Genomic DNA, 14529 nt, shown 5'->3' with positions numbered 1-14529 from the left:
TGCATCTATTACTTAGGTTAAGCATACTCACAAGGTCAGAGTCTCACTGAGTGAGACTTCCTTTTGAGTAAACATAGGACTGTGGGGTACAAGGTAGTTTTTCTTCTAAATTCCTCCTCTTCCTTTCATCCGTTATGCATTGGATTAGAATTAAATTAAAGCATGACTAACCTAATCTTTTACTAGCAAAATGGAATTAAATAGCATGAGAGTCTTGAACTTCCAGTCCATGTTACAAAAATGTAAAACAACAGTCAGTCTAGTTCTTCTTGAGTGATTGCAGAAAAGGGAAGATTGCAATCTTCATTGCAGTCACTCAGTCTTGAGTGATTGCAGAAAAGGAAAGGGAGGAAATAAAATGAATTTTAGGTGCATTGTGGTGGGAAGTTCTTAAAAGAAACAGATCCAGAAAAGAGTAAGATCTAGATTAGGAAGGAATCAATTGAGTGGGTGGGTGTTGTATTGTGTTACCTGTGTGGACCTATCCTCCTGTGTTTCCTGTCCAATCTGCACAGGTCTCCTCCTCTTTCTGTTCCAACAGTATTCATAAACCTTGTGGGGTGTGTGTGCTTTCTACCTCTTGATATTTTTGAGGCTATTATAACGAAGATGGCATCTACTAGATAAAATATTGTAGCATGTTATAGACTCTTTCTCTCATGCTCTGTTGGGATTACAATCCCAATGTTGTTTAATAGCAAAGGTCCTCAAGCAAATAAAACAAAACAGCACCCGATCTTTTAATCCCAACTTCTAATAGGCAGAAATACTTATGGAATATATTTGAGCTGAAAACATGGTTGGAAGAGAGGGAGAATAAATGAAAGCTTAGTCTAATGAATACCTTTTCTTATCTGTGTTACATGAGCCCCTGGTGGCGCAGTGGTAAAACTGCCGCCCTGTAACCAGAAGGTTACAAGTTCGATCCTGACCAGGGGCTCAAGGTTGACTCAGCCTTCCATCCTTCCGAGGTCGGTAAAATGAGTACCCAGAATGTTGGGGGCAATATGCTAAATCATTGTAAACCGCTTAGAGAGCTTCGGCTATAGAGCGGTATATAAATGTAAGTGCTATTGCTATTGCTATTGCTATATGTTGGGTGTGGTTTACAGGTGAGAGAACTCACACTCCCGCATCCGCTCCGGTGAACAGTCTCAAGTCCAGGCTGGAAAATATGCACTTTCCCAATAATAGGCACCCTTTTCAAAACACAATCTGGGTGGCTGCAGCCAAGAATCTAGTTTCCTCCTGTGTCTTCTAGAACATGTGACTGCCTGAATTTATAAAATTAGGTGTCTGTACCCCTGGTAATAGTCTTTGGGCCAAAACATTAATACATAAAACTGGGAAGTTCTCTGTTTCTGTAACTAGAATTGTTGCATTCTTCTACACTTAACTAGATTCACTGAAACTAGAGAGCCTAGCCCGATTTTTGTTGATCGTAAGAACCACCGGGCTTGCAGCCGAGCCCGGTGATTCTTGAGCGGGTAACCCGCTCGAGAACCCCTGCTAAAAAGCAGGTTTGCGAAGCGAGCTTTCCAGCAAACCTGCTTTTTAGGATCATGAGTAGCCGCGGAGCGGCTTCATGCCGCGCCTACTCATGAGTAGACCCCCGGCCAGGAGGCGAAAAGCCAGCTCCAGGGGTCTCCCCAATATGCCCTGCGTGCTCGCACAGGGCATACTGGGGCTTGCATGGGCCATGTGGCCCCTGCTCCCCCCACCCCCTGCCAGCTCCATCACAGAGCCGGCCATCGTGTGGGCGGCCGATCCGGCCGCCCAGGGCTCCCTGCCCGCTTGTCTGCAGGGAGAGCGGGTTTAGCCCGCTCTCCCTGCAGTTTTTTAAAAAGCGTGTCTCACAGATCGTGAGACCCGCCTCTTTGTGTGCTTAAATTTTCTATGCTGACACTTGGGATGGCCAAGTGCTTATTAGCTACAAGTACTCAAATTAGCCTTGATTATTAAGGGGATAATCTGTTTGTGGTAAAACAATGGCCTTGCATTAACGTTTACTAAGCCACTATTCAATGAAAGATTTGGAATACCTTAATGTGCTTTGGTTGTGAACTTGTTTTGGAAGTTCTTGTTGACCAGCAAGGGTTGGCTTTGATCCATGAAATAGTAGGGAGTTTCCTTTTGTCTTTCCCTTTCCCTTGCCTTACTTGGTTAAGAAAGACAATTCCCTGCTCACAAAAAGCAACTGTAGGTAAAGGGTGTTCTTTGTTTTTTGCTTTTTTTTTTTTTTAGTGGACTATAAATAGTTATGAAGCATCATTTTTAACTTCATAGCACTTGCTGGCCACAAATGAAGAACTGGAGTATATAAAGCCATTTGCCCCATGACCTAAGGAATCTGCTTTCTCAGTATGAGGAAGCATTCATTTAGATAACACTGCAACAATCCATCAAAGAATTTATCTACCTCCTGTAAACGAGCTTCTGCCATTTCTAGAGGTAAGGCATTCCAAATTTAGAAGCATTCAAACTTTTATATTTAGCAGTTATTCGAAGACTGGTAAAGCATCTTCTAGGATTGCAGGTATGTTGCAACAAAATTATTGCAAAGGGCATGAACAGAGTTCTGATTTTCACTGGTAAGATATCTCTCTGATTACTTAAACAGTTTCAGTAGGATAGTTCCATGCTTGTTCTCAAGCGGTTTTGAAATTTTAGGAGGAATCTTTCCTGTGGATTTAAGATGAATTTGTTTCAAAATGTTCCTGTCTGAATCTTAATAATTTGTTTTGAGCAGTTGAATATCCTGCCACCCGCCACGATTCACTTGGATATCAGTACTACAGGGTTCTGTACGTTGTGTCCCCAGATGTTGTTGAACTGCAACTAGCATCAACTATTGTGGCTGGTGCTGATGGGAGGAAGCATTCATTTAAATGACATCTGAAGACCCAAGGTTGAGAATACCTGCTGTTCTGGATACCCTACTTGAATTAGTTATTTTAATATCTTGTGTCTCTGAGGGTGATGAAACACTTGGAGTACTCTTGGTGGCTAAGAGACAGATCAGGACTTCTCTGGCTTGAATCTCTCACCTCTGACATGAACCCATAGGCAAGTGACTCCTTCACAACCCTCTGCATCAATATAGGGGTAGTACTATTTACCTTACAGAGTTCTTGTATTTTGATTCCCACACATGAAGTAGTTTGCACACTCAAAGCGCTGTACAAATGCTTATTTGTGTTATTTTTGGTAATTACTGATACAACTTGACAACTGAGATCACATATTTGATGCTTGCCAAAGCAAAAGATTCTGAAACTCTTGGATTTTGAATCTAAAATGAAATGTGACTAACACTTGAGTGGCATTGGAAATAATTATGGCAAACTGAGACCATTTAAAAATATTCATTTGCTTTAGAGATCATAGTCAATATCCAGACTAATGTTGTGTAGACTGAAACATGAAACATGCCCTGCAACCATCAGGGACATAATTTTAAGAGGGGCAGTAATCTGTAGTGGGAAGGGGAGACTGATGAAAACCACCCTCCCCCCCCATGTGTAAAACACTTTTCAGGATGCACAGCACTGGTCTGGATGCCAGCCACTACTTACAACTAATGCTTGTGTAATAACAATAAAAGGGGGAAACTGAAGTTTCCCAAAACCATTTTGTATGTTCATACATACGCCTTATCTCTTGGATGCTGCATGATGGCTTCTCAGATGCAAAGGAGGTCAGGGTGCCTCTACTTGTTTAGAGTTGTGTAAAGTAGAAGAGGGAATTTTGGTAGCTTTAATTTCCAGCCACTATTTTTGCTGAAAGGAGCCATTTTGTGGCTTTTTTCAAAAATAAATAACTTCCCCCATGCCTTTTTGCAGAAAATTGCCCAAATTTAGGGTTTGGCGGCGCATTGCTAGACATCTAGAGACCAGAGTTTTCTCTATTTTTTTTCTTCCATCTGCGGAATAAGTTTTGTTCTGGGTGACAGTATCAAGGCAGTAAGTGCAGGAGCTTCCCTGATTCAATCTGAGCAGGATCTTGAAGTGACTAAGTGGACATCAAAAAATGTGTGAGCTCACACCTTAAAGGGAACACTGCTGGAGACCTGGAGAGCATGGCACGGCACTTTATTTCTCTTATTTCTGCCTTTAAAAAAAAAAGCCAGGTCTAGCCTCCACCCCCCACTTCCAGGAACCAACCCCACCCTTCCCATTGCCTCAAGTTCTCATTATCCATGGTTGTAGGTGAGAATGGAACCTCCATGGATAACAAGGACCACCTGTATTTCCATTCTTGCAACTGTTAAAGGTACAGGAGCCTTATCTACCTTTTTGATTCTGGTCTCTCTCCAGGTTTAAATTTCATACTTCCTGAGTAGTGATTAGTAAATGTTGGTGATCTCTTGCCTTGGGAATCATTGGCAGCATACCACTAATAGGGGGAGAGGACTACTATGTCTGGGGTAAAACTTGGAAAAATATTGCAAGAGACTTCTGTGTTGCTCTCAGTGGTATGAGAACACTACTCAATATTAGAGCACTATGGAAGCTAAATGGATGTAAACCTGACTAGCGCCTGGCTAGGAGATCACAGGGAGCTTTATAGCAGCTGATATGATATGTATATATCCTGCAGTACAACACATATTTGTATATTGTAGCATGCATTTATAGAAAACCTAAAATAGCAAAACATTTGATATTTTTTGCAAGGTCTCCTAGCTTCTGACACTTGCTCTAAAAAACAAACACTTCGCCATTGTTGCCAATTTTTGAATTGGCGCTTTTGTTGTAAATCCCCAGTCGCCATGGCCCCTCACTCCAACCAGTGCCATGGAAACTTGAGTTATTAGTATTGGCTTTACACATTGCTGCCTCCCTAGAGATGTGCCCAAATCACTTGGGGCAGCTGCTGTGGAGGGGCAGGCAGAAAGCGGTCGCTTTAAGAATGAGACACGTAGGTCCTTACCTGCACTTCCACTGCTACTCCGGTCATGGTGCTGTCCTTCCCAATTGACCATGTGCAGCTGAGTCATGACAGTGGCCATTTGTGTGGTCAGCAACACCATGCTGACCCACTGGCGGAGGAGCAGGTAAGGACCTGCATGCTTCGTTCTTAAAGGTACTACACCCCCCCCCCACGCAAAATGTATTGGATAATAATTTTTGGCAACTCTCTAATGAGGCACCAAAATAATTTTTGGCAACTCTCTAATGAGGCACCTAAATCATTTTGGCAACTCTCTAATGAGGCACCAAAATAATTCCAGCACATCCCTACACCTCACCCATGCTTGAGTTTATGCCAGCATTTATGGACTGTGAGAAGAAGAAGATGGCTCAAGGCCAGAACACAAGATTCATTGAAAGAACAGCAAAGGACCTTGTGAAATTCCAGTGCAGCTTCAGAGAGATTAGAATAGAATTCTCCTTCCTTGCTAGTCACATCCTTGTATTGGGCCCTACTTAGAAGCAAATCAGTTACCATTTTGTGCACTCTGATGTTGCAAATTTTTTGCATGGCAATGACAGGCATCCTGTGTGTATGAAAGGACATTTATTATTGCTATTTCATTTCTCTGTCCCCTCTCCCCACTTTCTTATCTTCATGTGACAGTAATCTCTTTTCAAAGTACAATCATTAATAGTTTCTATATTGACCTTCAACTGCAGTTATCAATCTTGTTGCTATCTGAAGCTCTTACATAATGGGCAGTCTGCATTGCATAATTTGTGGATGTCTAGACTTAAGTTGCAAACGAATTCTTTCCCCACCCCAGGGATGTTTTAAACTTGCAAAAGTAGAGAATAGGATTTAAATAAGTGGCAAACTTTGCTGCTACTTCTTGCAAAAATTGACAGTCTTAAGAGGAATTTGACTAGCTTTGTGTGTAATGATACCAAAAAGTAGCACTCTCCTTTCGAGAGCACCTTCCAAAAAAAAAAAGGCTGTTGGTAAGCTTTTTCTAATGATGGAATCTGAGAAGAGGAATTTTTTATTTGGATATATCTTGAAGATAACAACTAAAACTGGAAAGTTTTTGGCTTATTGCATCAGCTTTTCACACTTTTGAGAACCATGGAGATTACCAGTAAGAAGATCATTAATGGCAAAAAGCTTTCCTTCCCTGGTGACTTGGAATGCTTTTCATTTGCTGAAGTACTAGTTGGGATGCTAGTATGCTACCAAGAATTCTTCAGTGGGATTGGTTTACACATTCACCTGTGAGCCAGGTGTAACATGAGCAAGTGATGTGACATACAAGCATGTGTAAATGTGGTTCTCTGATATTGGGCAGGGTTGATAGTTTGGATTATCTGGAGGACTGCACCCGCTAGAGGTGATCAGGCAAAAAGTTCAGTTTACGGTCGCTGACCAGGGAAAGGCAAAAAGGTCTGCTGCAGTCAAAACTGACTGATAAAAAGAAGTCCAATTTATCCTCTAGGATCCAGCAGCCTACAGCTTGCTTTTTTCTTGGAAGCAGAGCTTAGCTGTGGGAGAACAGGGAGGAGCCAAAAGTTGAAGTTCAGAGGCCAAGCTTCTAATTCATTACTGTTATGTAACCCTGAACATTGGGATAATTTTTGAACTGATTCTGGAAGTTACCTATTTACAGTTTGCACTCAGCTTTTGAAAAGGAGCAGGTATATAAATTGCATGTTTGTTCATAAGTCCCACTGAGGCTTACTTCCAGGTAAGGCTGCATTATTCAGTGAATTGAATAAGTTAATACAAATTGGTTATATCCATGTTATAAATAGTACATTACAACAAGTGTGGTACTGCCTTACAAAAAGGTAACTAAAAACGCAAAACCCCTGTATTTGATTATATTTGTTTTTCTACTTTCCTACAAAGTCCTTCCTTTGATGCATCCTTCCCTTCTCTGAAGCAAATAATATTGGTTAGCTTCATCAACACTGAATTCCATCACTATTCTAAAATGTTACTTTGATTAGTGACTAGCTCTTAGATTTTCTTACTTTTTAAAATTCAACTGTGTACAATTCTAATACTTAAGCAGTATTGAATGTGATGGATTATAACATGCCCATTAAATAAGCTGATGTGAAAAGCACGCAAAATACCTCATTGTTGCCTTGAACCCCACTCCTTAAAAACTCTTCTGGGGACCTTATCTCTTGAGCCTTATGTTGGATGAATTTGCTTTTTGTCTGCTGCTTCTAGATGAAAACAGTGGGACCTGAAACTGGACTTGAGAAAGCAGGAGGTAGTTCAGTCCTAAATACTCAACAGTCTACATATTGTGCCTGACCATGTGGGTTTAACTTGATATTATGAATGGTACTGGGTATGTTTAGCCTTCAGAAGAGAAGACTAAGGGGGAGATATGATCACCATCTTCAACTATCATACAGAAGAAGGAATGGACTTGTTCTCTCCTGCTAACTGGATAAAGAGACACTTTTTTTACGTGGTTATTCTCTTTATTTAGCAGGGGGAGAGTAACTGGCCCTATCCATCCCCAACACAGTATTCCTCCAGTGGCTGTTGCTGGTGTCTGTCTTACGTTTCTTTTTAGATTGTGAGCCCTTTGGGGACAGGGAGCCATCTTTATTTATTTATTTCTCTATGTAAACCGCTTTGGAAACTTTGGTTGAAAAGTGGTATATAAATAATTGTAGCTAGATGAATGGGTTGAAATGGTAAGGAAGCAGCTTTAGGCAACACATAAGGAAGCTTTTCCTAATTGTAAGAGATGTTTGATGCTGGGACAGTCTGTCTTGTGCAGTGTTAGTCTAGCTATTCTTTGCTAGAGGTTTCTAAACAGATGCTGGATGGTCATCTGTCAGGCATGCTGCAGCAGCTTTCTGCACTGAAAAGGGAGTTGGACAAGAAGACCTCCCAAGTCCCTTTCCACTCTAATATCCTGTCATTCTAGGACATATTCCATGCAAGTGCAGCTGAACACTTCGGCTTGCTTCAATTATGTACTTGATTTTTAAAAAATCTTGAAATTGCTGATGTGGTGGTTTTGAAAAACAATTCAGGTGGTGTGGTGGTTTAAAAATACGAGCTATTGCTCCTACTGTACTTTGTACTTCGATCTCTTTGAAAGTGTGTCTAAGCTTGTGTTTATTAGAGGCTTCTGCTGGTGTTACAGGACAAAAAGCTACAAGAGAGAGATCCAAGGGACAGAAGAAAATTGCACCTTCCCCGACCTTTACCTTTTTATATAAAGAAGAATGGGCTGTAACCAGAACTGTGGGCTGCTGAGTGGTGCAATCATAGGTGCAGTGCTGGCTATCTTTGGAGGTGCCCTGATACCACTTGGCAACTATTTCATTGAGAAAACAGTAAAAAAGGTAATGACCACATATACAGACTGTGTTCGAAGGGGTGGGGTTTCTTTTTGTTGTTGGTTTGATGACCACTTTTCTCTTTTGAATGTGCTTATGATTTGACTGCAAAATAATTCTAATCCCCTTATGCTTGTTAAACAAACAACCCTGCACCCTGTTTTTATGGGAGCTAAATGTATCCTGACTTGGTCATAATTTAAAAATCCATTTGCTAATTTCAGTTAATGGGAAAACATGAAATTTTATCAAAGCCTGGTCCTATCAGAAGCACAGCTTATAGACACATATATTTGAAGTCGGTAATGACAGCCAACGATACTTTCCTGATGTCTTATTCATGTAACATTTCTTCAACTTAAAATCTGCTAAAATGAATGGAAATGATGGTACTGAATGGTTAATGCACTACCTCTTAACTACCTTATCATAAAGTAGCTTTGAATAGCTACTTTGCATAGCGTTGGCCATTTTAAAAGGAAGGCTTTCGCCATGTTTTGGGAAACTCAGATGCTACCCCATATTCCTGCTTTTATTTCATTTGGCTCTGGAGTCACTCATAGACCCCAACTACTCTCTCTTTTTGGCCTGGTTCAGATGTCTTGCACAACTATGATTTAATCCTGGTTTGTGATGTCTTTCTAGCCTGAAGTATGTGCATTCCTCTTTGCATGGAAAGGGAGGAATGGATCTATTTGCCAGCATGTTTTGGATCAAGATGGGATTTGTCATAATGTCTGAATGCAGCAAATCCTGGCTTGTTAGAAACTGACTTTGCAAAGAAACCAGGATCTGAAGTTGAAATATAATCCTGCTTTCACATGTCCTGGCTTGGTCCCAGGTAGGAGCAGAAGTGGAATTATTCCTTCCCTCACAACAGATTGAGACATGTAAGGATAGGGTGCCTTTTGTGGAATTGGGATTAAACCATGGTTCAGATTGACATTTGATTTGGGGGCCCCATCGCCCTGAAACATCCTGAACAATCCCTTTACTGTAGATGAATACACACAATATAAAAATGAAAAATTCATGACAAAAGCTTACATATAACTTCTTATGTGGTTATAATGGGTGGAAAAACTGATTACTCAGATTTTCATGAAATTTAATATAGTCCTGAAATAAAAGCAGTCACTAGTCCTGTGACTGCATTGATAGATCTTCCGATTCAGCCTAAATAACCAGATGAGTAACTCATGACTGTTCCCCCTGCACATGTGTGCTCTCAGAAAAAAGCAATATTTTAAAAACATCAACATTGGGACAACTAGACCATTCATGACAAATATATAGATGACTTGTATAGGGCTCTTGAGAGGTACAAGTTTGATCTTATCTACTTCCAGGTTTCTAATACTTGGAAGATAACTGAAAATTAACAAACCATGAGAAATGAGAAAATGTCATCTTATTTGTTGTGGATGCTACCAATTCCAGTTGAACTTGCATGGATATTCAAAAAACCTGGATGTTGGAAGTTGCCTAAATGTGATTGACAGCATATGTCCAAACAGTGAGGAAATATGAATTGCCAAAAATACATACATGAAACTCATCTGAGACTATCGGTGTTCATGTGTGAACTTCGAGATAACAGGGATATCTGGTCATTCAGTAAAATATGTGTGTGTATATATATATATAATGTTTATATATTCAAAGCATCTTGTAAGCTCAGTTCAGTAATCTTTTACAACAATCTTACAAGGCATTTCCTTGCCCTGCCAAGGAGACTGAAATGACGAGCATAAGGGGAATCCCTGAGGGATGGGTGAGGAGATGCTGTGTTGGTCCTCAACCCTGGCAGTGCAGGGACATTTGTCCAGTGGTGGCCAGCAGGGGTGTAGAGAGCTCACGAGCAACCTGGGCACAGCCTCACACTGATGGCCCCTTCCTCCACTGCTACCTGTGTTGGCCACACCCCATGTCAACATCAGACACGGAGGGTGTGGCATGCAGCCCCTCTCCTGCTCTTCCCAGTTGGTTTTCCATTATTGGTTGGGTGCTGACCCTTTGTTCTCCAACTGGGAATGAGCAGGTGAGGACTGCACTGCTCCCATTTGATAAGCACTTTGTTCTCCAGGTGGTGGTGGGAGAATAAAGGGATGCCCTGAAGGATAACCAAATACATTTTAACCCTACACATATACCCTTCAGAGCCCTAATTATTTGATTTGGTATTTGATGAGATAGATTAAATATCATCAACTCCAAATATCCAGCTGAAGCTTTGCATAGTCCTTCTTTAAAGCATGATACATGCCAATATTAAAGGATTTGCCTTTTTCCCCTTTAGTGTCCTAGCTGGATCCTTGTTGGTCAAAACAAGAGGGGTACATATAATAACAGGGATCTAGATAGACCTGTCCTCCATGAATTCATCAATGGTTACTAGTGAGGGCTATAGGCCACCTGCAGCCTCAGAGGCAAGATGCTTCTAAATAATAGTCGCAGGGGAGTAACAGTAGGATACAAAGTATGCCCTCAGCTCTTGCCTGTGGGCTTCCCAGAGGCATCTGGTGGGACACTGTGGAAACAGGACACTGTACTAGATAGGCCTTGGGCCTGATCCACCTGGGCTGTTGTTATGTTCTAAGATCCCTGCGCACCCTTCCAATCATGCAACATTTCATGGCTGTGTTCAGATACAATATAGCAAGTTAGTATCTTTAACTAGAAATTTATCCTAAAACACAGAGCCCAATGGCAACATGCAGAGAAAATCAACATGCAGTAAAAACAACCCCCCACCCTGTTAAAGCTACCAGTTATGGTATAATTTGAGACTGTTAGGTGTACTTGTGTCTCATTTATGCCAACTGCACTTAGGTTTTCACTGGATGGCTGTGGGCATCTTCGCTGTGAGTGGTAGTTCTCTCTTCTGCTAGCTTGGATGTTGCTGGACTGGTGGAATGAGATAAGGAGCTAGGATAGATATATTTCCTGCTAGAAGAAAGCTTGGAAAAATGGGTGGTTCTTATCTGGATTTGTGCTGTACCCTGAGAGACTCTCCAGAGCCCAAGAACTTAAAGTACTCAGTGCTCTCACCATATAGAAGGTAGGTCAATACTTTCCTCCAGGTTTCTCTCACATTGCCTTCTCCATTCTCAAATCTGACTGGCATGGCCTGACTTAAAAAGCAGTCCTTTATAAAAGCTCCCCATCCCATAACTGCTTCAAAAGGTGGCTTGACTTTGTCCCCAGCTAAAATAAACAGAATGACTGCAAGCTGTTCTGAAATAGGTGCTTGCACTGTGTAATCAACATGAGCTGATCAGTTAACTTAAACAACCGCTGTGGTGTCTGTTCAACCCATGCCTGTTCTAAAATGTAAGAACTAGCAATAGCTACTAAGAATCCTGTATCAAAGCCCTTATACAATCAGTGTTGCATGCATAGTCCTATAGAAGATGATTATGATTGCGAGGTTCCCTCCCCCCCATAAACTAAGCATCCTGGAGGATGACATGCAAGTGGATTCTGCTGAATGGACCTGTCTCTACACTGAGCCAAGCATTTTTGTATGTCTTCTTCATAGCCTGCTATTCTTACCAGAGTTAAACTTGCTGGGTACTCTGTTTAAATTTCAGATCAGAACCAGGGATGTGCATGAAGTGTTCCGGCTCTTCTATTTCGAAGCACTGAAACGCTTCGAGCTGCCCCAGCCAATCATTTGGGGGAACAGTGGTTGCTTTAACAAAATGGAGGCAGGTCATACCTGCCTCTCCATTGCTCCCCCACCACCCCAGCACAGCACTGTTTGTGTGAAGCAGCCACCATGATTCGTTCTTAAAAGCACATGGCTGTTTCTTGCTTGGGAACAGGATGTTCCCTGTTCCCAGCAGCCTGCAGCAGCACGGAAATGGCAGCTGAATATGTGTGAATGCCATCTTGATTGGTCAGCATAGTGTTGAACTAGGTATTTGGGTAGAAATCCCTACGAAAAGATTTTCGTTGTTAAAATCCAATGTGTTTGTCTGTGGCAGGTACTTATTTCTGGGAGGAACTGCCTATCAGATTAAGATAAACTGGAGATTGTTTATATCTCCATAAATGACATTCCACTGCCACAGAGGCAACTTGATATGGCTGCATGACGATGTCACTGAGGGCAAGTGAGTGCAGCTGAGAATGAAGGCAACTTCAAGGATAGGTTTTGCAACAAACCCCAGGAAAAAAATGAGAAGTTTGTGTCTGGCACTGCCAAATCGGTTTGCAAAAGTGAGTGAAAGTAGTTTCTGGCTCTGTCCCAATGACCAAACTATGCATGATATTAAATGGGTAGTCATGGAGCTGGAGGCTTACCTTCTATTTGCTGTAGCAAATGACACCTTTGAGCTTTAAAAGTAACTTGTAGTGGGGAAATGGCATGGGGTAAACATCTCTGCACCATAGTCCCACTCCAAACTGTGTTGTTGCATGGCTGCTACTTGAGAGTAAAGGAAATTCTTTCACTACATAATAATGTATTTAATATAGTTTGTGTATGAGGTTTGGGTAAGACCATATCTGGCCCTTACCTCTGAAGAATAGGACACAAATACACTTTTGTGATAAGAGAAAATTCCTTGCCCCATATGTCCCTACTTGGTTGGTAAGATTTTCTTTTGAGGTTCTGCTCAGAGTCTTCCCCCGACCCTCTGCCAAATGAGTTGACAGGTGGCAGGACTTATTGGTGGCAGTATCCCATTTATGGAATAGTCTCTCCAGTGAATCTTGTGTGTAGATTGCACACCATCACTGTGTGTGTAGATGCCACATGAAGACCTTTTTGCTCACACAGGCTTTTTTTTTTAAAAAGAGCATTTTTAGTTGTATGTTTTGTTGTTCATGAGCTCCCCAGAAAACAATTCTTATGGACTGGCTATATAAATAGTACTGTTTGTTAAGGTGGTTGGAGATGTTAAATTTGACCATGGAAGGCTTAATAGTGGACTGTTGACTGTGCCGAGAATCCGGTAACTGCTTGGTGAAATAAAATTGTCCATCTTGGCACTGAGGGGCCCTTTAAACCAATATAGCTCAGAGTGATTCAGTTAACATATGATGCTCAATCACTGATATGTGAGAGGTTTGCAGTGTTGAAAAGGAGAACATCAAATCCAGTTTGACAGCAGTTTCCTCTTGATCAGCCCACACAAACCACAGCATATCTTGAAGAGCTGGGAGTAACCAAGGAGTTGCACACCAAGCTGCCTACAGGCCACATGACTCTACTTGACCCAAGTGTGTCAGCCAAGCTGCATGTTTTTTGGAACTCTGCCCAACAAAACCAACAAATACTTTAGTTAGCTTCATTACAGCCTGACTAGTTTGCTGAAATAGTGATTTCCATTCTATTCCATTGGTTGCTGGAATCTGTTCTTTGGGGACCAATGTAGCTGCTTATGAGCATTTTGAGTCATACATTTCTTCAAGTCAGATTCCCAATTCTCTCCCAGATTCTCCCAAACCTGCCAAATTCCTATTTCTCCGATCTTTAATGGCATAGGCTTTATAGAAGTCTGAATGTGCCTGTTTCCCAAGTACAATCACACTAAATTTGTATAAACACATGGATTCAAAGGAAAGAAAAATGTGGTTGAGAAAAGAGATGTGCTTCAGAGGCCTTGCACCTATGTGGTGATGGCTTGCTTTGGGGCCGTAGAAGGCTTGCCGGAGGATTATCTCATAAGAACATCCCTGCTGGATCAGGCCCAAGGCCCATCTAGTCCACCATCCTGTTTCACACAGTGGCCCACCAGGTGCCACTGGAAGCCACAGGCAGGAGTTGAGGGCATGCCACAACTGGTACTCAGAGGCATCCTGCCTTTGAGGCTGGAGGTGGCTGTAGCCCTCTGACTAGTAGCTGATGATACCGGCTACCCCCTTAGGGCTGCCAGTAGGAGGTAGTCCTCTGGTGAGCTTCCTACACCCCCTTGCAAACTGGGGCATTCACATGCCATAATCGCACCTCTGCTTTGATGTCAGCTGTAGTAGCATGGCCAGTATTGGGAATGGAGTGCTCAGCCCCATTTTTCCCCGGTCAGCACTGCATTTCAGTCTGACTGGAAGCTCTTTCCTCTTCCTCACAATGCAAAGGAAAATGCTCAAAGCCAGACTGCAATACACTGCTTACTGGGGAGAATCAGGACCGGGGCTGAGCACCCAGTTTCCACCACACACCCTGCATCGCATGTAGGATATAGGGGTTGTGGCCACTACCCAGAAGAGGCTTTGTTCAAACTCTCTCCTTATCCTC

At 42.0% G+C, this 14529-nt stretch overlaps 1 protein-coding gene across 3 annotated transcripts in view; it reads left to right on the top strand.

Moving 5' to 3' along the window:
* The window catches only part of CD36 (CD36 molecule), an 84701-nt gene that overhangs the window by 30393 nt on the left and 39779 nt on the right, over positions 1-14529 (top strand). For 2 of the 3 annotated variants that reach the window (XM_053257912.1, XM_053257913.1), the window contains exon 2: positions 8090-8291. In XM_053257912.1, the coding sequence (XP_053113887.1) occupies positions 8172-8291 (120 nt within the window). In that variant the 5' untranslated portion in view covers positions 8090-8171. Of the gene's footprint in view, positions 1-2295; positions 2452-8089; positions 8292-14529 lie in introns of those variants that run through there. The other variant, XM_053257911.1, reaches the window with a different exon arrangement.

This window comes from Hemicordylus capensis, chromosome 5 (assembly GCF_027244095.1).
Source record: "Hemicordylus capensis ecotype Gifberg chromosome 5, rHemCap1.1.pri, whole genome shotgun sequence".
In the NCBI taxonomy this organism is placed as follows: domain Eukaryota; kingdom Metazoa; phylum Chordata; class Lepidosauria; order Squamata; family Cordylidae; genus Hemicordylus; species Hemicordylus capensis.
The sequence above is the reverse complement of the archived record's forward strand: the minus strand, read 5'-3'. Positions and strand labels throughout refer to the sequence as shown.